The following is a 27,334-nucleotide window of genomic DNA, read 5'->3' as shown; positions in this document are numbered from 1 at the left end:
TATGTTTTTTTTTAAAAGGAAGACAATATACCCCTCTTATTTCAAGTGCTGTAGACTAGTCTATGTACACCCACACATTTCTTAGAGAATGAGTCAGAAATACTTCTGTCTCAGACCTTACCTCAAACTGATGAAAACTGGAACTGTTCAAGTTTGAACAAAGCAGAATTAGGTAGGACATCAGGAAACACTTCCTAGCTTTTAAAAAAATGGTTGGGTAATGCAACACATTCATCATTGTAGTGGTGGAGCCTTTCCAACTTTAAGGTTTTAAAGAAATGTGTGAGGATCCACTGGGATTTGCTTCAAGCCAAACTAGCTGGGGATATTATGGAATCTGAGATGAACAAGAAGCGAATGAATCTCTCGCACTTCCTGCCTTCTAGGCTTCTCTTGGCTGTCCGAAACAGAATGTTTGCATCGCCCCTCTTGCAGATAGATGCACATTTGGACTGTCTCATTTGGACTTTCTAGTTCTCATATGGACTTCCTGTTTCATGAGAAACATACAAAGTTCTGTTGTGGACCAATATGGGAAGGCAAGTGTAATGGGAAAGGCAAGGTGCTTGTATTTCCATCCACATTTGACAACATCTGAAGCCATTCATGCATAGAATCATATAATAGTAGAGTTGGAAGGGGCTATAAGGCCATCAAGTCCAACCCCCTGCTCAATGTAGGAATCCACCCTAAAGCATACCTGACAGATGGTTGTCCAGCTGCCTCTTGAATGCCTCTAGTGTGGAGAGCCCACAACCTCCCTAGGTAACTGATTCCATTGTACTGCTCTAACAGTCAGGAAGTTTTTCCTGATGTCCAGCTGGAATCTGGCTTCCTTTAACTTGAGCCCGTTATTCCGTGTCCTGCACTCTGGGATGGTCGAGAAGTGATCCTGGCCCTCCTCTGTGTGACAACCTTTTAAGTATTTGAAGAGTGCTATCACATCTCCTCTCAATCTCCTCTTCTCCAGGCTAAACATGTCCAGTTCTTTCAGTCTCTCTTCATAGGGCTTTGTTTCCAGACCCCTGATCATCCTGGTTGTCCTCCTCTTAACACGCTCCAGCTTGTCTGTGCCCTTTTTGAAATGTGGTACCCAGAACTGGATGCAATACGCAAGATGAGGCCTAACCAGGGCCGAATAGAGAGGAACCAGTACCTCACGCAATTTGAAAGCTATACTTCTATTAACACAGCCCAAAATAGCATTTGCCTTTCTTGCAGCCACATTGCACTGTTGGCTCATATCCTTCTCGTTTGTAGTATTGCTACATGATATATTCGAATCAGACATTTTGGATGGAAGTGCAAATGGCCACCCACTTAATACTCAACTACTATAGTTCCAGGCATTCTTTGGTGAGCCCATATTTGGGTGCCTCTCAGTGCTCTGATCTAGTGCCTACAAAAGAAGCTCCCTTATATGGGGTCAGAGCATTGGTCCATCTAGTTCAGTTCTGTCTACATTGTCCATCAGTGGTTCTCCATGGATTCAGACAGAAGCTAGGAACTGAACATGGCAGGCAAAACATGTGCACAGGTTTACGTAAGCAATGCATGTGCTCTACATGCTAAGCTAGGGAACTTCCCAAACACTTTCATAATAATGATCAAGTGGTGGGACCTGTCATACATACAAACAGCTCCTCTTAACACCATTTGGTTATTTCCATATAATACATGAATTTCGCCACACCCCATGATGGTTTGCACATCAGATAGCAGCAAGTGGAAAGAAGAAAAATATCTGTGAATAGGATTTAGGCTATATTCAGATGTAATGGGCACAGGCCAAGAAACCATGGTTTGAACATGAATGAGTGTGAGCTATTCCATGGTTTGAACCATGGCTTGAACATGAGTATGAGCTATTGAACATGAATGAGTGAAAGATATTCTATTCCTCCCTGTTCTTCCTCTTCTTGCATGGCTGGTTTCAAAAAAGCTTCCAAATTTCTTAAAAGCTTTCTTAAAATAACTGTTTCCCGTGATATCCAAACTGGGAAAGGGATCCCTACAAACCAGGATAGCAAACCATGATCAGTCTCCTATGTGGTTGGAGTCATGAGAAGAAGAGGAAATGCTGGTGGCAGGGAGCTGAGAACGAAATATTCAAAATCATGGCTTCTTCATGCTCAAACTTCATGCTCAGCACCATGTACATTGATGGTGCTATATAAATAAATAATAATAATAATAAAAAATAATAATAAACTGTGATTCATCTGACTTGAGAGCCAGTGTGGTGTAGTGGTTAGAGTGTTGGACTAGAACTTGGGAGATCTGGTCTCCCTCAAGCCATGAACCTCACTGGGTGGCTTTCAGCCTAACTACCTAACAGGATGAAAAGGAGAAGAGGAGGAGGACTGTGTAAGACACCTGGGGTTCCCTGCAAGAGGAAAAAACGATGGGATGTAAAAGTAATCATACATAAACTGAGCCTTATGACTGTAGTTCAATGATGATCTCTCGCTCTTTTTTTTACCTTGATCTTTGTCCCTGGATCCGACCTGATGCAGAGGCATCATCTGTTCCCGGGCAGGGACCACTCGAGTCATCCCTCAGTGCTTCAAACCTCCTCACTGACACATGAAGAAGGAACAAGACAAAACCATGAGTTACAGTTGTTTCAAGGAAATTTTAAAGCAACAAAGGGCTTTTCCAGATACCTTTAAGGGCACCATACATATTTTTATATCTACAATAACATACTAACATTGGAGGGCAGGGGGAGAATGGAAGTTGTCACATTTCTACAGGTTCTTTTCCCACTGGGAATAGTAGCTTTGTAAATAAGGCTGGATTGAGGCGTGGGCTAACTGTGCTGCAGCCCAGGGACCACTTTCTCAGAGGGCCAACCTGCATTCCAGATGCACCTCCAAAATGTCACTCACACAAATGGAAGAGCAGAATATTTTTTTCTGCTACGTGCTCTACTTTCTCTACATTTACTGTTCATGCTTATAACAACAACATATATGGGAGAAAGAGGGGGAGAGAAAGTCCAAACTTTGCAATACCAGATGAACAAGAAGTATGTAAACTTCCCGCTCCCTGTGCTTCCCTTTATTGTTCAAAACAGAGTGTTTGTATCTCCCCTCCTGTGAAAAAAGTGCACATATGCTGCCGTCTCATTGGAACTTTGTGTAGGGAGAGATGTAAAATATTCTTTGGTGGAACTGGAGTTTGCCTTTAACCTCAACCTTCAACATGGGCCTGCTTTTAATTCTTTCCACCCTCTTGGTTTCTTTCTTCTTTTCTCTGTCTTTCTGCTGCTTACTTCTCATGCAGTCTAGCCAGGACATTTCCCATTAACTGTGGATGTGGAAGGACCTAGTGGCAGCTATTTAGATTTCTTCTTCCTTCCCTATTCATGGTTCCCTCCTCGCCTCCATTACACCCACCATTGGTCAGTGATAAAGGAAAAAAATGCTGTCAACATCATGAAAACAAAGTCAATATCATTGGTGAAAATGTAGCATCACTTTTGGTAACATCACAACTCACCAATAAAGACCAGTGCTGTGCTATATGTACCGTACATACTAGTTCCCTCTTTAAAAAATAAATAAATAAATTCAAACAGTTTTTACCTTGTCTGAAATCTGCCTCAGAAGAAATGAATGATGGGCTTTCACTGTCAGTGCTGTATATGTCACTGTGGTAAGATTTATATCTTCGAACATGCTCTGAAAGGTGTTTTAGGAAACAGAAGACTGTTAAACACTCGACAGGGATTTAATGGTCTAATATCTCTTGAGGTCATCATTTCAGGGGGGTTGTTTTTGTTTTAAAAACATGGGGACCCCCCCCCCCAACTCATTAGGTTGTATCCAATGGGTTCTAACTAATTGACAGATGGTTGTCCAGCTGTCTCTTGAATGCCTCTAGTGTGGGAGAGCCCACAACCTCCCTAGGTAACTGGTTCCAATGTCAAACTTCCAGACTGTTAGTGCAGTACGACAATGGAACCAGTTACCTAGGGAGGTTGTGGGCTCTCCCACACTAGAGGCATTCAAGAGGCAGCTGGACAACCATCTGTTAGGGATGCTTTAAGGTGGATTCCTGCATTATGCAGGGGGTTGGACTCCATGGCCTTATAGACCCCTTCCAACTCTACTATTCTATGATTCTAATTATAGTCTAACTTAAGTTGCATTCATTTCAATGGGTCTACAGTAAGAAGAAGTAACACTGGATTCAGCTAATTGGTCTGTTCCTAGAATTCATTAACACTGGATATTGGTGTAAATGTCTCTTTAAAACATTACACTTCATCCTGTGATCACTTTACTTGAACAGAACAAACAGGATTGGGACTGGGCAGCTCAGATAGTCAATCTTATAGGATTTTTTAAAGAAGGGCCAGTGCGGACTTAACACTACTCAAGTGTTAACCATTTCAATGAAGAAAATCTTATAGGATAATGCTTCTTTTCTCATGCTCAAATCTTTGACAATCTCCACAAATCAAGATTCTACATTACATTTGACCATTCCTAACCATGGTTACGGGTGCTCTTTAACCCTGGTTCAGAGACAAAATTTAGGAGTGCCCTTAAACATGGTCAGCAACGGTCAGTGATATTGCAGAACCATAATTAAGTGTGAGAGGGGGAGACCAGGGGAAGAAAGAAAAAAAAGGGGAAGGAGAGGAAGCACACAATTCTTCAGCCTGGTTCTGGTCGCTAGGACATGGTTAGCATTTGGCTAGTGTTACTTCTTTATAGGCTCCAGCTATAATTAATTGCAATTGATATATTGACTGAAGTAGTTGAGATGTGAGTTCAGAAAACCATTTGCTAAATGACTTGGCTTGGTCTTTTCTCATTTCAGAAAATATGTGATCAGAAAAGCATAACATGTAAAGAAATGCCTGGAATGCTCTTGGACTACAGCGCGGTGTCATAGTCTACTATTTGGAGGGGGGATGTTTTCAGTTTACAACAACAGACAGTGGTCAGGACAAACAGTGAGAAGAAAAGAGTACACATAGAAAGAGAGGAATTGGATACAAGTAGAATGAACTGCACATAACAGGACAGGAAAATTTTACCACAGAAAAAAATATACACAGAAAACGATAATGTATACAAAATACAATAAAGGACAATCATTAAGAAAATATAGTCAAGTTGTTATTTCAGGAAATAAATATATAAACCTTGATAATCTCCTGTAAAAAGTATCGGTAGAATCAACAAAGCTAAGGGAAAGAAAAACATTTTTTTCTAAGAAAAACACAAATAAATTATCTGCTGATATAGAAGCCTTCAATTTGATTTTATCCATTATTAGAATTTCTGAGAGAAACTCTCTCTCTCTCTCTCTCTCTCTCTCTCTCTCTCTCTCTCATATAATCCTAGAATCTGGGGCTATCCAATGAAGTTGAGTGGTGATAATGTATACAAAGATTCAGGATTCACAGAGTTCAGAGTTCAATATTGGGATTCACTTTCAGAAAATGTAGCGGTGATGGACTCCAATGTAAATGTCTTTAAAAGGTAGGTCTGGCTCAAGACATTTTCCTGCCCGAGGTGAAGAACAAGATGGCGCCCCCTCCAATTTCATGTATAAAAGCTGACTAGACTGGCAGATGACCCTATCTTCAACACTGATGGTGGGGCAGTGTCCTGATAAATATTTAGGGGTCACAGAGCAGGCCACATGGCACTCAGGCACTTCAACACTTGCTACCACCTTCCAACACCAGCTTTCTGAGGTGACTGCCTCACTCTACCTAATGGTAGGGCCAGCCCTGATAAAAGGACAGGCAAACTCATGAAGGATATGGCTACTCGTCACAATATGCTGCCTCCACAATCAGAGGTAGCATGAATATCTGTTGTTGGGGAGCAATGGTGAGAGGGTATCTTTGCCCCCACATCCGACCTGTCGGCCTCCCAGAGACATCTGGTTGCTGGACTAGATAGAACTTTTGTCTGATCCAGCAGAGCTTCTTTATCTTCAAGTAGATCTTGGTAATCCAGCTGTTATTGTCACAGCAATAAGCTTGTTGTTTGGCAACATAGAATTAATCATCATCATACTGAACACAGCACTGTACACACAAATCTTACTGCTATGTTTACTCTTCAGTGAGCTTTGTAACATTTAGAATGTCTCAATATTTTCTTAACTGAATAGATCCCAGCTGAAGTAGAATATCTTAGGATGAAGTTAAACCTGGTAAACAGTCACTGAATTTGGGAATTAAATACATACAGGGATAGCCACCCAGAACTGACATAGAGTAAGTAATGCAGATGGCAAATCAATGTCTGTGTTGATCTGTATTGAATTTATGCTTGTTCTGCCTGGTTATCAATATCCCAGAAACACAGGTCCCCAGGAAATCAGGACCCTAGCACAAAACCAACAGAACATGCCACTTGTCGAAGACAAGGTATGTAATCCTGAGCAGCAATATGGAAGACATCTCATTGCTGCCAAACACCAATAGGAAAAACAGAAATTAAAGAACTACATTTGACATGGATATCTCAAATGCGAGATTCAAATTACGGATATAAAAAGTCCACAGGCACAGTGTTACATAAATTACCAGCATGAGGAAAAACAGGGAGAACAAAAAGAAAAATGTTAAAAGTATTGCAAGAAAATACTACCCTTAAAATGGGAATAACCAACGTAGATGATTTGGTAAATATGTAGTTCATATTTGTGTATTTATTCATTATAATTTAATTGATCAATATTCAGATTTTTTTTTAAACAATCACTGGCAAATATTTGGGGTTGTATCTAATGGTGGCCTTGCACTAGCAGAAAGTGCTCATACTTGTGCCAAGTGGAGCATCCAATTTTTACTAATCCCTCCCAGCTTGCACGAGCAGCAGTGTTTTCCACTAGCTCAAAAGCCACTACTAGATACAACCATTTTGGCTCTAAATTAAGATCAGGAACAAACAGCTTTAACTTTAGAAAGACCAGTACAAGACTTCCTAGTTTTGAATGTTCATTTTAAAATATTCTAGTTAACACACTTCCAAGTTACAGTGTCTAATTTATAGCAAGAGAGTCAATCGTCACATAACCACCAACAGAATAGTCTGTTTGTGAACATGCTAAGAATCTATGATACAAACCGCCAGGAAGCCCTGGGACTGATCTTGTGCAGCTCCTATTCATTCCAATGGAGCATGTGCAAGGCGATGTAATGGTTGACTGTGCCAATCAATCAGTAATGCTTTGCAAGCTTAGCATCAAAGCTCTCCATACATGCTATTTTAACTATAATACTTTCAAACTGGCCTGTAAAGTTGGCCAGGATTATTATCCTGCTACTACAGTTGGGCACCGAAGCTGAAAGATAAATAGTGGCCTGGTGCAGATGATTGTCGAAAACTTCACAAACCATTGTTTCTAAAGCCATGAACAAGTATTGAGCCATTGTTTCTAAAGCCATGAACAAGTATTTGCCCCTCCCTCTCTCTCGTGCCATGCACTGGCTTTGGCACAAGGATCCTGGCTTGGATCAAGCCATAGTTCCCAATTACATCCAAACTGGGGAACTCTAACTTAATGTCAGTTAACATATCAGCCACTGCAAGGATTGTTAGATAGAAAGTGGGATAAAAATCTTCTAAACTAACACACAAATATACAACAACATATACAACAAGCAAATCTTTGTACTGAAGCAAATGCATGAGGTGAAGAAGGGAAAGGAGGGGTGGAGGAGGAGGGCTTGGCCCCAATGATTATCTAAGTGATTGGCTCCGTTCAGACAACACATTACCACAAAATGGTTAACGGAATGGATTCCATTAACCATTTTGTGGTTAAGCAGCATGGTTTAGCGTGTTGTCTGAAGGGGGCCACTGTCTGAATCAGGCCTGTGATTTCCCTAAGACTACCTTTTGAGTTCATGGCAGAAGCAACATTTTAACTTAGTGTTTCCTGATTCACAGCACAGTCTTGTAGCCACTATGCTGCACTAGCTTTAAATTGTAGAAGAAGGAGGAGGAGGAGGAGGAGGAGGATCTCATGAGCAAGAAAAAAAATTCAGATGTTTGGAAAAAACAGATCTAGGTGTTCTTAAAACGAACAAAAGAACAGATTTAGAAGATTGGTTAATTTCCCCCCCTCATGGTACTAAAAACATATATCTGCATCAGCTAAGGCTATGCATAAATATTGAACTATAATAGGCACTGGCCAACTATATAGGCCAAGATCATATAGAAATCCTGCCATCTCAAATATCAGGGGTTTGTCCTAAAAACCAATTGGCTCATATTCTGTCAAACCCATTCTCTCCCAACACCTGAAACAACAGCAATCCGTGCTGCTAGTTCCTTCTGTCAGCAAAATACCATGTTCCAAGCCCTGCTGTAACTCAACTCAAAACATCCCAACGACCGCATTAAAACCTGATCTGACCACCGCTGGATTTAATTCTGTATTTTAAATGGACAGAGATTCGGTCTTGCAACAAACGTACTTTGTATACGGCGCCGTATTTGCTCATGCACGAAAACCACACATTAACTTCACGCAACCACGTTTCCCCCCCTCCGAAATGACACAGAACGGAAACGTTTTCGGGTTATTGGGGAGGGGCGGTATGGCGGGTGCAGCAGTTCATGCAGAAGCAATGGCAACAGCTTAAGCAGTCATAGTTCAAATGTACGCCCTGCTACACAGAAGCAATCATTGCAATACTGCAAGCTTAATCATGTACCACTTTTATATGAAGACAAGTCAATTATAGGTAGGGGATCGGGCATCACAAACATTACATGAAAGACTGGGGCGTGGCAACAACATCAGAATGTCATCCAGTTTCAGTGTGCTATATTGCCAAGTCCTTTATTTAAAAGCCAAGTTTCTTAACATCTCTGAGGAGCCAGAAATGGCTCCCATAGTGCAGAGAAGGTAGCAAAAGCACAGTATTGACCCTGCCCTTTGTACATCAAGCTTTGCTTCTACACTGTATGGGGACAGAGTGACCCTGGACAAGGACAATTGGCGATTGATGCCAAACAACGATCACCAAACTTCAAGAGAGTAGCAAAAAGCAATCTATTTACTGCGGAATAAGGACTGTCAGGCCTGGGAGGGCTACAAAGAGGGAGAGCCTATATTCTACACACACAGTATTGATTTCAGGCTAAATGTTCACAAATTGTTGAGGTTACTGGTAACAACGGAAAAGCTTATAACTGCATTAGCCATGGCTGATCTGTGGAATACAGCCAAGGCAGTTCATTTGATAGTTTCTAGGCACCCTCTTCCCTCAGTCAGGACAGCAAGGAGGTAAGGTCAATGAAACAAGAGGGACGAAGGCTAGAGCATCGTTGTAGGAAACCTGGGGACGAAGTTGATCAAACACAGGCTAGAATCCAAATGGAAATCTACTCTGGGGTGCTGAAGGCAGCTAAGAAAGCCTAGGCCTCCACCACCACTGGATCTGCACAGGGTAGATTGGCAATCCTTTCCCACACTGTCCATGGCCTTCTTCATTGGGATGCTGGAAGGTGGGATCCAGAATAGTTGAAGGCTCCCTATGAACAATTTCTCTCATTCTTTGAGGATAAAGTTGCTCAGATCCATCTTGACTTGGACTTCAACACTGGGGCAAGTTCAGTGGATGTAACCCAGGCAATAATAAGACCTTTATTAAAGGAACCTAGCTCTTCAGGTGGCTGTGGTGGGGAGCAGCGTATTTGCCTATGACTAGTGTGACAGCTGCAGCTGTACCTAAGTCTAATCTCACAACGGTTATCTATGCCTTAGTTACATCATGGTTAGACTAACTGCAATGCTCTCTATCTTTGAAGAACATCTGAGAGCTTCAACTGGCATAAAATGCAACAGCTAGGCTATCAGAGAGATAGACTCAATTAGTAATGTTATTCTTATACTACAGTTCATACAGATATAACAGGTCAACTCATACAATGGGCTAATGATTGGCTGGTGTAGCGTCATGGCTAAGAGACTATGAATCAAGAAGTTCCTGGTTCAAATCTCGCCTCTGCCAGGAATTCACTAGGTGGCCTTAGGCAAGGCACACTCCCTCAGCCTCAGTATCGTCCACCTGCAACATGGGGGATAATTATATTGTCATAAGTTCTTCACCCATGATTTAAACAAGGAGTGCAGGTCGTCCGGCCCAGGGGATACACCTGGCCCACCTAGGGTGCAAAGCAGGCCCTCCAGGTTTCCCCAGATGGGCTGGCCCCCTTTCCCCAATTGTTTGGTGGTTTTCCGACTTTTGTGCTGTCCCCCACCCACCGCAGTTCTTAAAGGATGAAATACCTCTCTCAAGGCTTAGTTAATGGCAGTAAGAGCTTTAACCTAAAATGCAGTTCCCGGAAGCTTCTCTGTATAAAATTTGGCTCTCGGTTTGAAAGAGGTTTTGTACCCTGATCTGAACTGACAGAACTGACTTATTCCTTTCTAAGATGTAGTACGAAGTTTGTAAGTTGAGAAGTACAGGGAGGCTACAGGGGGAAAGGGTTAGCGTCTTACATACCTAGCTGAGTGGAGACATTTGTTAGATCCTATACATCAGAGATGAAGAATATGTGGCTCTTCAGATGTTGTTGGACTGCAACTCCCATCATCCCTAGCCAGGATAGCCAATAATGAGAGATGATAGGAGTTTCAGAGCCACATGTCTGGAGGGCCACATGTCTCCCATGTTTTCTACAAACTGATTCGGATTGAGATTTGCACCCAATGGGAATTATTTTTGTATATTTCTCACCTGTGTCAGATTTAAATATCTACACAATTGTGAAGTGTCAAACCAAGGCTGTTTTCCAAGACAGGCAACAACTAAACTGATAAAACAAGAGACCTCGACAATTCAAAAAAGCATATAATGCAGTTAGTGTTCTGCCAAAGAGGAGACCTCTACACAAGGGGTTTTACAGATGGAACACAACATGCAGACGGTTTCACTGACCTTCTACATTCATAGCTTCCCTCAGCAATTGCAGCTTCTTCTGCCTCTCTTTGATCCTGTCAAAGGCACTTGATAAGGCTGCAGACACTGATGTATCTGGCACCTGGTCTAGTTTTTGAGGGCCAAATATATCCAGGGCTATGCTCCCATCAGAATATCTACCCTCCTTGTTTCTGGCAGCTGCCGAAGTCCGTACCGAAATGGTGCCCGCGTGCTGATGGTGCCTCCGGGAATCCCCCAGACAGTCTCGCTCGGTGACTTTGTCAGCTGCGCACAGCAAATCCGAGGAGGAAGCCCACACTTTCCGCTTGGGGACGTCGTCAGATCTCCTTTCCAAGTCAGCAGCTCGACATCGGTACGGGCAGCAAGTACTTGCGTCATCATCGTGGCCAGAGTTGCAATCGGAGGAAAGGCCCTGACAAAATTCTTCTTCGCCTTGAGAACCTCTGATAGACAGGAACCCCATAGACTTACTAAGCCCTTTGTTAAGCATGGCCTGTTGAGAGAACGGGGCTGCGTGAACCTCTGGAGTGTCTGGCATTAAACTTCTTCCTGGAATGAGAAGAATCCTTTTTGGATATGTGTATCCTTATAGACAGCAGATACGGGTGTTTTTTTAAAAAAAATATATATGCAAAATGTACAAAAATAAAAATTTGAAATGTCTGCCTGGATTCCGAAGAGGCAGCAAATTTAAAGCCCCATCACATCTAGGTCGAAATACATGGCTCCCGTCCCTTCTCTGACATCGCTCCGACGTCACTTCCTGAAAACAGGAAGTAATGAGGCCCATTCAGTCCGGCAGGAGACAGCAGCAACCGGACTTTTTCTGGGGTGGGTGGGCTGTGGCGCAAGGAAGGCCAGGAGGGTTGGAAGACGCGAGAGAGGCAGACGACGTCATGTGAGCAATATGTGAGTGCCCAGTAACGAGCGTGCAGTAAAATGCTCGTCAGATGGAGCTTTAAGTCTGCACTGAGGCCGCTTTATTTCCCTTCAAATAAAACAGATAGTTGGTCATCATTGCTAGAGGGGAATGTAAAACCACACACTTGGAGAGACATTAAGGTGAAGCGTCTGTGTTCCACAACCGACCTTGGGCAGCCCAACTGCCCACTATTGGGGCTTACACAGGGGTGCACGTGCAATGAGTATCTCCATCCAACTATTAATTGCATCTCACAGGGACTGCAACCTTGTGGTCAGTGCTGGCTCCAGAGTTTTGGAGCCCCTTAGGCAAGACACTCTCAAGGGGCCCCCTTTCTCAGTGAGTCCTCCTCCTCCCCACCCCCATCCTTGTCACCAGCTGCTATTGAGCTTCATCCTCTTTCTTATCATTGCTACCATTTGCTTGCTTGACCGGCAGAGAGCCAGGGAGCAAGCAGGCCGTGGCATCGACTGCTCCTTCTTACCACCACCACCACCACCACCACCGTCTGGGCCAGAGCGAGAGGCAGATGAATGATCAGGTCGCAATGGGGAAAGGGAGGAGCAAGTGCAAAGGGCTCCTGCTGGATGCCCAACTATGCCTACCCTTAATGCCAGCCCTGCTTGTGGTTTACAAACCCCCCTTCTGTCGCAACAATGGGCATTTTTCTTGCATATTTCTTATCGATATATCCATCAATAAGGTAAGCTGCAAATTTCAGAACACTGAAAACAGATGTGTGCTGTCAGAAAGAACGATACTGCCTCTCATTAGCCACCACACCTAAAATGATATTCTCTTTTCCCTCATATTTCCACCCCTCACTAAGGAACACAAATCCTAACTTTCAGTTTAATTGGCTTTTCAAATACGCATAAAGACAGAATTGATTCCAGACAGAAACCCATGGAAGTCATCAGCTGCCTTCTCTTTCGCTCTTTTTCTCCTAGGATTAAATAAGGCAATTTCTCCAGAAGCTCCTGCCCAGGCCCTTCACAAAACGACCAAACAGGCTAGTCGATGGGAAGGATTTTTTTCTTTAAAAAAAATTCAGTCAAGCAATTCCACAAGCCATCCAACATTCTTGAACTTTATTCCGACACAGCCTCCTGATTATTTGCCAATGGCTCACAGAGATGGAAATTTCGATGGAAGTCTGTGTTTGAGCAGGAAAATACATCTCCTATCCACATGGAAATAAATAGGGTCAACGGATGCATTAAAGGACAGAACTCAGTTCAATCCAAGGGATAAATATAGCCTTTATCCCCAAACTGTCAAATGTAAAGTACATCAACAGCGTACACAGTTATGTAACACCTAATCAATTGTCATCACAAACATCGTTGCATTCTTAACAGCAAGCGATGGACTCAAACCTACTACTTTTATCAGAGAAGTCATGCTGAAATTAATGGACTTGCACATTAGTGGGTCTTAGTTCTCCTCTTTCTTCCGATGCTCCTAGCCTTTTTACTTCTTTGACTCATGCAATCGTTTTATCTATATTGATTTCCTTTCCTTCTCTCTTTAAATGTGCACTGTGTCTCTTCTTTTCAAAAGCATTGTCTTGATCTACCATCTCAGCCCAGCCCATTTGTTATCATCCATTTTCTGTTATTTAATTTAAACGGATCTGTGACTGAATGAGAAAAACCTGACTGATCTTATTTAATTTTCTTCTAAATGTCTTCAATAGGTTTTTACACCCTTTATCTAGAACATCTTATTGCTAATTCACTTCTTTGTACTTTTGAATCTGGTTTTCCACCATCACCTTCATTGCATTGACCCATTTTTTATTTTTAGAAATTTGCTAATTATCTTCTCTTAATAAAACAGCTCTTATTCTACTTTTAATAGTCAACATATCTTCTTCATTCTCCTTTTGGCCATGATTTCTGGGTTCAGATTTGGCTGGTTTAGATTTGTTCTGTTCATAGAGGGTCTTTTCAGGTGGTCCGTTTATCAAATGTCCAGATACTGTGTAAGAACTAGACATCTCTCCCCCATCCCCATCAACCAGGATATTATACCACCCCCATAGCTAGAGCTCTCTGGGAGGTTTACAGAAATTCTAAAATTACAGTTTAGAGGCATGTAAAACCTTACTATATTCTTATTCCAGCCAGTGGGACCACTGCTTATTTCTAACATTTGACTCTTCCCTCTTGTAACAAACATTTCAAAATGTCTTTTTCCATAGGCTTCTACTTCTTAAACCTTTTACTTCTCTCTTTGACTTCACACCAATTTCTTACATTTTATTTATTTATTTATTTAATTTATTTATTTATTACATTTCTATACAGCCCAATAGCCGGAGCTCTCTGGGCGGTTCACAAAAATTTTACAGCTAATCATTTTAAAAAATCAAAATATATAATGTGATCCAGAGTTAAGCAATTTTTTAAAAAGCTCCATCGAGTTTTGTGTGAGAATACACAGAAGACTTAAACATGATTAATTCTTGCTGGATCACACCCAGCTGCTGAAGAAATTTACCCCATTTTTCTTCCATAAATAACTCACATATTCAAGACAGACCTGGCCTCCCAGGACTTGCTGGTTTGAAAATCTGGAGCCTGTTTTGGGAGATGCACTGTCTTTTCCACTTCCTCCCTTTACCTCTCCATACCATATTTCCCCTTCCTTCTTTTGTCAGTTTAAGCACATTTTTTTAAAATTGCATATACCAATACTGACACTAACTAGGACTCATCATAACAATGGTCTAGAAATTCACCACAAATCATGGTCTCAAATTCTGGTTGACAAAGGAGCCTATACATCTCCAATGCTGGTGCCTGATTTGCAAGCCATAGTTTGCAGGGAACTAGCATTACGTCTCTAACAGATCATAGCTTAAAGGGACAATCCTATTTGTAGGGGTTGTAGGGCTTTTCTCTGTTTACACACGCATAGGATTGCACCTTAACTTTGTTAAATAGTGCCATTCGTTCTGGTATACCTGCTTAGTAAGGAAGCCATCCTTTAAAAAGCCGTCCATCAGAAGCCGTCCTTAAAAAAGACTGGGTTTGGCTATTGCTAAGTAAATGAACATAGGACTGATCCTCTATACAAAGAAATAATAAATGTTTTAAGGACTGGTGTGGGTCCATGAAGCCAGCAGCCAGGCAGAATCACCCGCCATATTATTATTATTATTATTATTATTATTATTATTATTTATTTATTTATTTATATAGCACCATCAATGTACATGGTGCTGTACAGTGTAAAACAGTAAATCTTGAAGGATACCAACCACTTCCTTCCTCCAAGCCCAAAGGAGGAGGGGTTTACACTGAAATCCTGTGCATGTCTACTCAGAAGTGAGTTCCACTGAATTCAACGAGACTTACTCCCTGGTAAATGTGCACAGAATAGTGGTCCAACAGAGGAGGTGGGAAGACAGCAAAAATGGGCAGACCTTTTTATTGACGGGGAGATAATAGGACAGGGTGGTGAAGGCTGAGCATGTGGATAATTGAGAGCTAAACTGCATGCTATGTTAAATTTGTAGGGTGTAGGTGAACCCAACATTTTTATTTTATTTACACTAGTGTAAGTGTGTGGGCCCCTGTTCCGGATCGGGAGTACTGCACATAGTTAGGGAGGGTTAAACCTTCCTATCCAGCTCTTCTTTCCTTTAAATGCAAGCCCTCAACCCAAGCTACTCAGGGGTTAAAAATACTCCATTGCTGCCAATAGCTTTTTTTCTTTAGTCCCCATATTGGGGAGGATTAGAGGGGGGAAAAGTGGCTGGGTGGGAAGGTTTAACTCCCACCCAACCCATTCCCATGTGCATGGTGGTCACTAGGGTAACCATATGAAAAGGAGGACAGGGTTCCTGTATCTTTAACAGTTGCATAGAAAAGGGAATTTCATCAGGTGTCATTTGTATATATGGAGAACCTGGTGAAATTCCCTTTTCATCACCACAGTTAAAGCTGCAGGAGCTATACTAGAGTGACCAGATTTAAAAGAGGGCAGGGCAGCTGCAGCTTTAACTGTTGTGATGAAATTTTACCAGGTTCCCTATATACAAATGACACCTGCTGAAATTTCCTTTTCAATACAACTGTTAAAGATACATGAGCCCTGTCCTCCTTTTCATATGGGCCGGATCTACACTATTGCTTTAAAGCGCTTTATAACAGTTATAAAGCGCTTTAACTGCTTTAAAGCGCTATAAAACTGTTATAAAGCGCTTTAAAGCAATAGTGTAGATCCGGCTGGTCAGCCTAGTCGTCACAATCTGGACCAGGGCCCCGCACACTTACCCCAGAGTAAATAATGTTAGGGTCACCTACATGCTATGCATTTAATATACCATGTAGCCTATTCCTCTGTGAAGGTGTTTGAGAAAAATAAGAGTTGAGTTGAGTGGCAAATAGCAAATGGGAATGGGGTTACATGAGACAATAGTATGTGGAGTTGGAAACACCCAAGAATTTTTCCTCCCTTTCCATTCCATTTCCCCCCGCCCCTTACACAATTCATTATGGGTCCCCACTTGTTCAGAAGAAGTTCTCATCAGTTTGGGGGATTCTGTTCTGGAGAGATTTATTTACAGAGTCCCTCATAATACTTTCACTATAGAGCAAAGAAATTAAATTATTAAGTGGCATGTACATTATTAAAAATAACTATTGTGCTACTTTAATAGTGACACTCAATCACAAATTCTGCAATTTAGATACATGGTCACTTTTGTAATGAATACACTATAAATAATTAGATAAATATTTTAGCACGGCTTCTCTTTGGAAGTAAAAAGGAGCCTATATATTTTTGTACTGAATACTTATGTAAGAAATCTGCAGTAAGCATATAAAACACTTACACGGCAACCCATGGTTACAAACATTATAACACCATCATAGCAAAACATATCCTATTTTTATTGGGTATTCAATCTTCACATGGAGTTGTGATCTCAAATACTTGTTATACACACAAGATGGATGGTGCATAAACAAAGAAATGAGAATTAACACCACGAATTTATGAGGCACACATCACTGGTGAGATTCTGCTTTGCTTGGTTACTCAATTCCACTTTTCACAAGCATATTGAAAAGCCAACATGTGGGTTGTGTTAATCCTTTGAGCTTGTGGGCCTTTACAGACATGATTTACCAGAGAGAAAAATCCATGTGGGCACATATGGTTCCTTCCCCCATCCCCTCACCATCACATAGAGACAAATGGTACCTATTCCAGGCTGTAACATGTCTGTTTAAAAGCTTTTCGGCAATTGGATGGAAAGTATCCGTTCTTACTAGGGAAAAGGGTTTGTGTATGTGTGTATGTCTCAAGCCTTTCTGACCCTGATGAGCCACCATAGGAAGATTCTGAGGGGAGAGTATAAAAAGATTAGCCCTATTCAGGCATTCTGAATCTATGTAAACACATGTGGAGGGGAAGCGCTCTAGCCTCACCCCAGTCCTAATGTGTTTCTGTCACCCTGTACTCATGGCGGACACTTTCTGAAGAGGACAGCCTCCAGTATCCATGGAGGTTCTCCACACAATTGAGAATGCTGGAAAACTGTGGTTCTCCGTTATGTGGAGAACCATGGATATAGGAGGCTCCCCTCTTCAGAAAGTCACCCTCCATGAGTACAGTGTCTGTCACGGAGAAAGTGCATTCATATGAATGTGGTACAACCTGAGGCATTATTTTCTCCAAGCACTGAGCCTGTGACGGGCATATAGCCCTTCCCCCCACTACAATCCCAATGGAAATCCCCCGCCCCCGCATCAAGGAAAGAAGCCTCCACTGACTCCAGTGGGAGGTTCACTTCTTGGGCTGGGGGGTGGAGTGGGGTGGGGGGTGGCAGGGATGGATGAATCGAGAGATTTTCATCAGGATTACAGAATGAGAAAAGGGGATAAGTGCCTCTCCCTGCAATCTCTTGCTTGCTTGCTCCCGGCACAACTCTTTAAACTTAAAAAAACTAGATATCTTAATTGCATTAATGTAATTAACATCATGTCTACTTTGACCATTTTTCCACAAATCAGGAGATCTCCCCACTACCCAATGCAATCAGATATTTACCTCATCACCAACGAGACAATTATCAGAAGTATCTGACTATGAAGTGAACAACCTGCTTTCTGAGGCAAATCCTGTCAGGCTGATCATAATGTCAGAAGGAATTATTGCTCGATTCACATTACTTATCTAGAAGGCAGAAGATTAAAAAGCAGCCAAGATTTCCACAACAGGAAAACTCCCTTCATTTGTAGAACATTTACCTGTGGGAAGTCCTCTCCCTCTCAGCCTCTCCCGGATGGCCTGGCTCCTGTCAGTCTGAAGCTTTCTGTCCCCAGTGCAGGAAAACTGATCTACCTAATTTTTGAAGGAAAAAAAGCAGATAAAGCAGATTTAAAAAACGAAATAAAAATATGCTAGCAGGTTGACTGGAAAGTACTGCATTAAGAGTCAGGATAGTCAGACAAACCACACATACATACACACACACACACACACACACACAGAGAGAGAGAGAGAGAGAGAGAGAGAGAGAGAGAGAGAGAGAGAGAGAGAGAGAGAGAGTCTTCTTTTTGCCAAGCCACAAAATAAATAAATGCATGTTTGCCATTGAACAATTATTTTTTCTATGCCAAAAGAAAGTGGCTTAAAGTAGGATTGCCTAGGGTGTCATTATGGAAAGGAGGACAGCGTTCCTGTAACTTTAACAGTTATACAGAAAAGCGAATTTCAGCAGGTGTTATTTGTATGCATGCAGCACCTGGTGAAATTCCCTCTTCATCACAACAGTTGAAGCTGCAGGAGCCCTGCCCTCTTTTCTATCTGGTCAAGAGGGCAGGGCTCCTACAGCTTTAACTGTTGTGATGAAAAGGGAATTTCACCTGGTTCTACATGCATACAAAAGACACCTGCCAAAATTCCTTTTTCTATACAACTGTTAAAGAAATAGGAGCCCTGTCCTCCTTTCCATATGGTCACCCTATGTGACCATATGGAACACCAACAGTTGGTGTTCGGTTATGCTACACATATATTCCTTCACTTTGGTTCCTTTGGTTAATATTTGGCTTGGCTTATAGTCTTTGTCAAGGATATTGAAAATAAACATACAGCTCTTTTCTACACAACCCTTTTAACTGACAAAAGCTAAAATGAAAAATAAGCAAAGCAGTAAGCTACTCAGTTTCTGGCCTGATTTACTTAGAAACATGCCTTTTTAAAAATCTCATCCTCACTTGCTTCCAAGTCAGTATGATTTGAACACTTCAAGATTGATTTGGCAAACTGGGGATTTCCATAGGAATGACACTTCTAAATAATTGTGGGCTGCTATGCCACAGAAATCCCATTTTAGCCCCATGGGTGCTTAGCTATTTGCTTAAAGATTTGCTTAAAGATCTACTAAAATCTAAAACCAGCAAGTATCTCCTTTACTAAATCTGAAGCCACTTTGTAGTTTTTATAAGGGTGTTTGTACAGACACTAGGTAAGCACGGATTCTATTAAATCGGTCCCATCTGTGTTTCGTTCCGTTGTCCGCTCATTGAGAATCGGATTTGTCTCAATTTCCAGAACTTGTATTCCAGTTAGAAGGTGCACATTTCAGCACTTCTAAAAATGCGCATATCCCCTCAAAATGTGGATTTTCATGCTTTTGCCTATGGGGCAAAGTGTGTATTTTCGGTCAGTGTATTTCCTTATTTTTCACATTTTTGTACAACTACATTTTTGCTCAGTTCTAGAAAGTAAAAAAAAAAGAGTTGCAGAATACATTGACATGGACAAAGTTGGTCCACGGTGGAATCCGTGGGTTAGATTCACAGAAATCCGAACTCACTTGAATTCATTGTAGGTTTCTCTGACATCCCTAGCAGACACCCCTTATGCATCCAAGCAAGAGTGAGGCCATGTCTTAGAGCAACACTCCCTGCCGCAAACATGCACACTGGCCACACCTGCCATTGGCTGTGCATTTGGCCAGCATGTTAAATGGACCTTGGTGCATGGAGTGCCTCGCCAAGAAGGGAAATCCTGGGATAATCAGGGTTCCCTCCTGACACTGAGGGGCTCTACATGATGATCTGGTATTAAGCATCTTCCTATGTCCCTGGTTCTTGCATGGCCAAGCATCAGAGAAAACCACCATTTCCTGAGCGGCTATAACATGGTTGGAGCAGGTTGAGGGCCATAGCTCAGTAGCAGAACACTTGGTCTGCATGTTGCAGGTTCAATCCCTGGTATTTCTAGATAGGGTTGGGAAAGACCCCAGTATGATATTCTCGAGAGCCTTTTCCAGACCCTGGAGACATCTTGAGCTCGATGGACATAGTCTAATTCAATGTAACCCTCTGCAGTGCAGTCTTCTAGTGGAATTCCAGCATCTCAAGCCTTTCTGACCCTGATGAGCCACCATAGGAAGATTCTGAGGGGAGAGTATAAAAAGATTAGCCCTATTCAGGCATTCTGAACCTATGTAAACACATGTGGAGGGGAAGCGCTCTAGCCTCACCCCAGTCCTAATGTGTTTCTGTCACCCTGTACTCATGGAGGACACTTTCTGAAGAGGACTGCCTCCAGTATCCATGGAGGTTCTCCACACAATTGAGAATGCTGGAAAACTGTGATTCTCCATTATGTGGAGAACCATGGATATAGGAGGCTCTCTTCAGAAAGTCACCCTCCATGAGTACAGGGTGACACAGGAGGGGGCTAGAATGCTCCTTCTCCCCATGTTATTTAGTCTACATAGATTTAGAATGCCAGAATGTGAAGAGAGATTCTGAGGAGACTGATGAGAGAGAAGGAGACAAAGATTGTAAGGAAAGTTCTGAAGAAACTGTGAAGAGGCAGAGACAGAAAAACGAGGTCCTGAGAAGGCTGAGTGAAGGCTAGGAAAGCAAGCAGCAGCACTCTGCCTTTCAGCAATTTACTAGTCAACAGCAGCCCAGAAACCAACTGCTAGGAACAGCTATCTCTGAGTCCCAAATTGTACAGCTTGAAACAGGTCTTCAGTCATACTCTACATTTATGGACCATATCATGACTGCTCTTTTATTTTATGATTTAAGGGACAATCCTATGCATGTTTAGCTAGGGTGGGGAAAAGGACTACAGCTCCCAGCTTTCTTCAGCTAGCCAAGTTGTGGGAAATGCTGGAGCTGTAGTCCTTTTTTCTGGCTAAACATGCATAGGATTGCACTCTCAGAACCTTACTTTGAATTGTTCATTCATGTGAATGTTTGGTTTGCTACCTCCTTTTTTCCCTTTCCTTTCCCTGTTAAATAAATCCCAGTTCTCATTTTTTTAATATCCAAGTTGCTCACTGGTTCTGTGCACACACCCCAACCCTTTTTAGGGAATACAGATCCTGGTGGGCTGGAGGCACTTCATGCTAGTTTGGGGTCAGCACTTTTCTCCTTCACCCACTAGTGTATCAACCCAGGTGCCATGGCATCCTGCAACCCACAGCGCTACTGGTAGGGAAAGTGGGGTTACATCAGGCCTATCCTCCTGAAAATAAAGAAAAATCACCAAATTGTAATGAAAAGCAATGAAGAATCTTGTGGCACCTTTAAGACTAATGCATTTATTATGTTATTAGCGCTCATGGACTATAATCCAAGTGGAGAAAGTTCTTAATCAAGGGAGAACACCCAAAGCCTTGACATTATTTGGTCATCAGATATGGAGACTATTTAAGTGAGAGCTAACATTGCGGAAGCTACACACTGGGATGAGTCACAGCTTTGTCAACACTCATGACACATCTTTGTATAGGTGTCTTCCTGCCAGATGGTTTGAGCCCTAACTGCGCTTGGGAGTCTGTCATTCGCTAATTTAAACAAACAGAACAGTAAGAAGTGCAATTATTTGATCGTATCAGTCGTATGTCTCCAGTATAATTTAAAGGCAAGATGATGCAAGCTGAATTTCATCCTACTTTATCTTCTAGCCTAGTGAGTTTCGTCAATATAAATCTAAAGGCAGTGTTATGCAGCTATAAATGTTTGTGGGATCCAATGAATTATTTGAATAGACCTGTTGGAAATACTCATAATACAAAGAAGAATATGGGCATCTTCAATCTGCCAGAAAGACCTATATCCATAATTTGATACGTTGTGTGTAACTATAAGGTTAAGGCACATAACAGGGTCACCTAGACTTTGTTTCGGGATGGAATTAAACTGTGTAGGTGTGCAGAAAAATAAACATAAAGGTCATCACTTCTCAATCTAATGAAGAAAATTCTCCTTGAGGAGAACTATGGGCTCATCTACATCAAGCAGGATATTCCACTATGAAAGCGGTATATAAAAGGTAGGAGCCACACTACTGCTTTATTGTGGTATTGAAGTGCACTGACAACTGTTGGGGCCCATTGACACATACCATATACTGCTTTCATACCACTTTCATAGTGTTATACCCTGCTTGGTGAAGATGTGTCAATGGGCCCCAACTGTTGTCAGTGCTCTTCATTACCACTATAAAGCAGTAGTGTAGATCCTGCAGTACACTTCAATACCACAATAAAGCAGTAGTGTGGCTCCTGCCTTTTATATACTGCTTTCATAGTGGAATACCCTGCTTGGTGTAGATGAGCCCTATGAAAGCGGTATGAAAGTGGGTATATGGTATGTGTCAATGTGCCCCAACAGTCGTCAGTGCACTTCATTACTGCCACAAAGCAGAAGTGTGGCTCCTGCCTTTTATATACCGCTTTCATAGTGGAATATCCTGCTTGGTGCAAATGAGCCCTATGACTTCCGCTGTTTAAAAGCACATGAAGATCCTGATCATGCTAACTTGAAGCAAACCTGGAAAGTTCCAGGGAGGGTGAATGGATGAGGAGCCAGTCCAAAGTGTGGATAATAGCGAGAATATCCTGAAAGGAGAAGCCAAGGAGAAGCCAGGTGGGGAAAGGGGAAACCCGTAAAAGATTCTGTCAGAGGAAAGATACACAAGTCCATTTCCAGGCATGGAGCCTGGCAATACAGATGACCACAAAGAGAAGAAAATAGCAACAACTACAGGACTCAAACCCACCAGGTAAGAAGAAGCCGGGAGAAGAAGTAGCAAGTTGAGAGGCAGTGTGCTGCAGTGGTTAGAGTGTTGGACTGGGAGGTGGAGGCTTGCAGGGAGAGGTCTTCGCAGAAATCTATAATGTTATTGAGCAAACTATAGACATCCCCTCCCGCCCCATGACCCACCAGGCTTGGCAAATTTTATTTAGTATGAGTAGGTCCTGTGAAATATCTTATGGGTGGGACACGTTGCCCCACTTTTCTCTTTAGATGACAGGCTGGCATCAGTTTTCATTTTATTTTATTACAACATTTATATCCTGCCTTTATCCCTCTTGCAAGGAATCCAGGGTTGCTTACACAGTGGTTGTCCTCTCTGTTTTATCATCACAACAACCCTGTGAGGTAGGTTAGGCTGAGAGTCAGGGACTGGCCCAAAGTCACCCAGTGAGCTTCATGGGCGAGTGGGAATTAGAACTCAGAACTCTCAAATCCCAGTCCAACAACCTAACCACTACACCACACAGGCTCTCAACCTTATGGATTTTAAGGTTGTTTTTAACATTTTACTATGTTTTTATTAATTTGCGATTCTTATTTTCTGTTTTGTTTGTTAACTGCCTTTATTGGGTTTTCCAGAAATGTGATGTAGGCTAGCAGTAAACAAGTTAAAGTCTTTGTTTTCTTTGTCTTTTGTTATTCAGTGATGAATGTTTTGTTATGCTCAGTGTTTGAAACAACTAAATAAAGTGGAAAACTAAATTGAAGGGAAAGTTTTTCTTTCTTTCTTTTTAAAGACAGATTGTGTAAAACAGGCATTCTTTGTTGCCATGAAAGCAATTCCTCCCTAATCAACATGATCTATAGCACAATCCCACACATATTTACTCAGAAATAAGTCCTGTTGTTTTGAATGAGGCTTATTCTCAGGTAGGCATGTATAAGATTGCACCCCTAACTTTAACAAAACAAAAATAAATCACAAGTGGCAGGATGTACTTGGCATTTACAATTGCCTGGTGGGATTGAAGAAGTAACCCCTTATTGTGCATCACACGGAGAGGTTCCTGCATTGGGCATAACTGGAGAATAGAGAACCCTCCTACATGTAAGGACATAAAAATAGAGAGCCCTCCTGCATCAACAAGGATTCATGTAGTTTAGCATTCTGTTTGTAGTGTGGTGCTTTGGGAAGCCCCCAAGCAGGGCATGAAAGGAATAAACCTCCCATTCACATCTGGCTTTCAGAGGTATATTGACTTTGTACAAGGATCACAGAACTAACAGGATTAATACCCACTGATAGAACTATTATCCATGAATTTGTCTAACTATTTAAAATAGCCATTCAGCTTGAGATCTTCACCATATCCCATGGCAGCAAATTCCATAAGTTGCTTGCAAGTAGGTATGGCAGAGAAGTCTGTTTGGTTCACATTTTAATGCAAATTTACTCAATTCTGCACTTTCAAACCAATATTCAAACCAAAAACTGGTTAACCTTTGAAATTCGCATTTCTCCGAATTTTGCAATGGAGTTCTCTAATCCAAAGATCCATAATGAAAACAGGTATATTAGGGAGAAGTGCACACAAAAATGCATATATTCGTGAAAATAACATTACAAATGCATTTTATTATTTGTAAAAATGTGTATATTAAGAAAATACTTGTATGAAAATACTTGTAAGTTCAGGATAAACCAAACCCAAGATTGGGGGGGGGGGGAAATCAGGAACTGAGAGAAGCAGAATTGACAAATTCATCCATCCCGACTTACAGGATGCAGGAAATTACACCTGCAGGTCTATTTGATGTTTAGGTAACCAATGAACTGCTTTATCCAGTATGGTTTTCAAGGCAAGCTCTGTGGGTGTCGTGTGTTTCTCACATCACTAGGTCTCTTGCAAATCCCTCCCTTCTAGGTGAACAGAAAGTTCAGAATTCTCCATTCTATCTCATTTGTCGGTCGAATGTTTCTTTAAGGGAGGTTGAGAAGGTGACTAATATGCACCCATTTCTTTGCAGTAATTTGGCCAACTTTCAATTATTGCTCAACTTGCTCATAAACACTTACCCCAGACAAACTCCCCAGAACCAGTTTAACCAACTGTTTCACATATGAGAAGGAAGGTGCACAGTTGCTGTTCCGGATGTGAGCACTGCAGGCATCCAGAACTGTCCGTATGGATAGGCGGGCATAAACGACATCTTCACACATGCCAAGTAGTATGCTGTTTAAATGATCTCCAAGTTTGATGGGCTGATGTTAAAAAGAAAAGAAGAGAAAAACTCAGTTAATCTCTTTCTCTCTCTCTCTCGGTCATGACATGATCAGATTAAGCAAACTTTGACATATCTTTTTGCACCCCCAAAAGAAATGGATAGCTGGTTAAAGCAAGACAATCAACTGACTTCAAAAGGTCAATAAGATGGATCCAAAGGTCCATGTCTTCCAACAGAACAAGTTTTTCTTCAACAGAAGAACCCTTTCCACTCTGTCGGAGGCAGGGAACATTTGGATACAATACTAGGGAGTAGGCTCTGCTGAGCATAGTGGGACTTCTAAGTAAACATGCATACGATTGCACTGTTTATCCAGATGTTAGCCCCAACCAAAACAGCTGGAGGTGGATTAACAATTTTTCCATTCTTGGGGCAATATCCAACACTTCCATTCTGCTTACACCATTGACATAGCATACGCGACTTCTAGCACAATGTCAACAGCGTATGTTGGCACAATGGGTTTCCCTCAATGATGTGCTAGAGGTTGCCTTACGCTGGCACTATGTCAACGGTGCAAGTGGAGCAGCTGCATTGGATACTGCATTGATCCCCAAAGCCCTACGTTTCCTAAACTTACATTTATTTCTGGATTCATCGGCTGCTTTTCCAATTAAAATTTCTCAAGATGGCATACCAAACTATTTTAAAATATACCATAAAGACAGAAAACCACTCAAAGATACTGGTGGCACCTTAAAGGCCAACAAATATATTGTGGCATAAAGTTCTGATCAATGGAAAGAAACAGAAACAGCTTTCATTTTAAATGTTGTAACACTAATGATATAAAGTTATATGTAGAAATCATAGAAATATCATGTCAATGTATTTATTTATCTTGCTAGGAGAAATAGTTTTTAGTGAAACTGTAAAAAAAAACAACTAGTAGTTCACACCAACATACATGAAACTGTCCGATACTGTTATACCATTATGTTGTTGTTAATTTGCCCCTAAAAATAACTCTGGCCCGGTTCTCATTACACGTACAACTTTCAGCTGACTGTGTAAATCCTCTGTCCTGAAAACTGCTGAGTTTGAAATTGACATTAGGCAACACGAATGTTCTGATTGTGGCAATTAATTGGCAATTAGCTCAAACATGCATGGAAGTCATCACTTGATATTACAGACAACCAAGGATATGCACATGTGAACCTGGACCTGTGCCAGGATATACTGCTCCATAACGAGAGAGAGAGAGAGAAAATCATTATGAAAAGAGAGACAGAGTAAAAGCAGCCAACTGACTGGGCAGCTAGAGCCAGCCTAGTCTTGCAATTATGTGACAACACCCATAACAGCTGAGAACTACTTAATTCTTTTCCTGTATTACTAGTTGATCGTCTTGTATATTCTGTTGGAAACACACACACACACTCTCCAGGGTGTACACCGCCAGTTGATATGAGGACTTCCCAGCTACCATAGGAATTTGGATTTCAGCCTTTGTATATTTCAATGTCAGCATTCATAGTGGGTGGTTATCAGCTGATGACATGCCCTGTCGTGCAATTCTCATCTTTTAAGCACTTTATTACCAGTTTTTTCTCTCTCTAGTTGTTCAGTAGCAGCAGTGTAAGCAAATAATAAACAATTCCCCCAAAGCTCTCGTTGTTCTGATTTGTAGCCCCACCATTCCTCTTATTAAACCACACCCATTTGGCACATGTTCCTCCCACCTGTGGTCATGAGCCAAGGGGCAGAGGACATGTTTAGCACTGCTCTTTCTTCTTCCTATTTCTTTCCAGCCATCTGACTACTCCCAATACTGCTCTGCAGCAAGGAAGCAACAGCCAATGCCAGCTGGCTGGTAACATTTTATGCGTCCACCATATTATGTCACCATATTATGGACTAGTTACAGATCTTCAGTGCTTACTTGGCTTTGCGGAACTTCATAATCAGCTCCCCAATAAAGTGTCATTCCCAGAGAATAAACATGAATCTGCAAAACAACAAGAGGCATCAGTGGAGTTAAGGTTGTAGCAAATGCTCCAGGGATAATCATGTTTACGCCAAGAGAGCGGAGGGGGAAGAGGAAAGTGCAGAACCCCCCAAAAAAGATCCCAAGACAATTTCTAACCATACCAGAAGTTGAGAACCTGATTATGTGAACAGCTGCTGCAAAAGATGACCTTTTGTATAAAT

General features: G+C 41.7%; 1 protein-coding gene across 1 annotated transcript in view; it reads right to left on the bottom strand.

Moving 5' to 3' along the window:
- The window catches only part of PTPN13 (protein tyrosine phosphatase non-receptor type 13), a 172,869-nt gene that overhangs the window by 72,730 nt on the left and 72,805 nt on the right, over positions 1-27,334 (bottom strand). The window contains exons 4-9 of the mRNA XM_063136332.1: positions 27,066-27,131; positions 24,972-25,157; positions 18,131-18,224; positions 10,937-11,488; positions 3,591-3,686; positions 2,483-2,579 (exon numbers count right to left, since the gene is read on the bottom strand). Of these exons, the coding sequence (XP_062992402.1) occupies positions 2,483-2,579; positions 3,591-3,686; positions 10,937-11,488; positions 18,131-18,224; positions 24,972-25,157; positions 27,066-27,131 (1,091 nt within the window). The remainder of the gene's footprint in view (positions 1-2,482; positions 2,580-3,590; positions 3,687-10,936; positions 11,489-18,130; positions 18,225-24,971; positions 25,158-27,065; positions 27,132-27,334) is intronic.

Source organism: Elgaria multicarinata, chromosome 10 (assembly GCF_023053635.1).
Source record: "Elgaria multicarinata webbii isolate HBS135686 ecotype San Diego chromosome 10, rElgMul1.1.pri, whole genome shotgun sequence".
NCBI classification, from domain to species: domain Eukaryota; kingdom Metazoa; phylum Chordata; class Lepidosauria; order Squamata; family Anguidae; genus Elgaria; species Elgaria multicarinata.
This window is presented reverse-complemented; position numbering and strand designations above follow the sequence as displayed.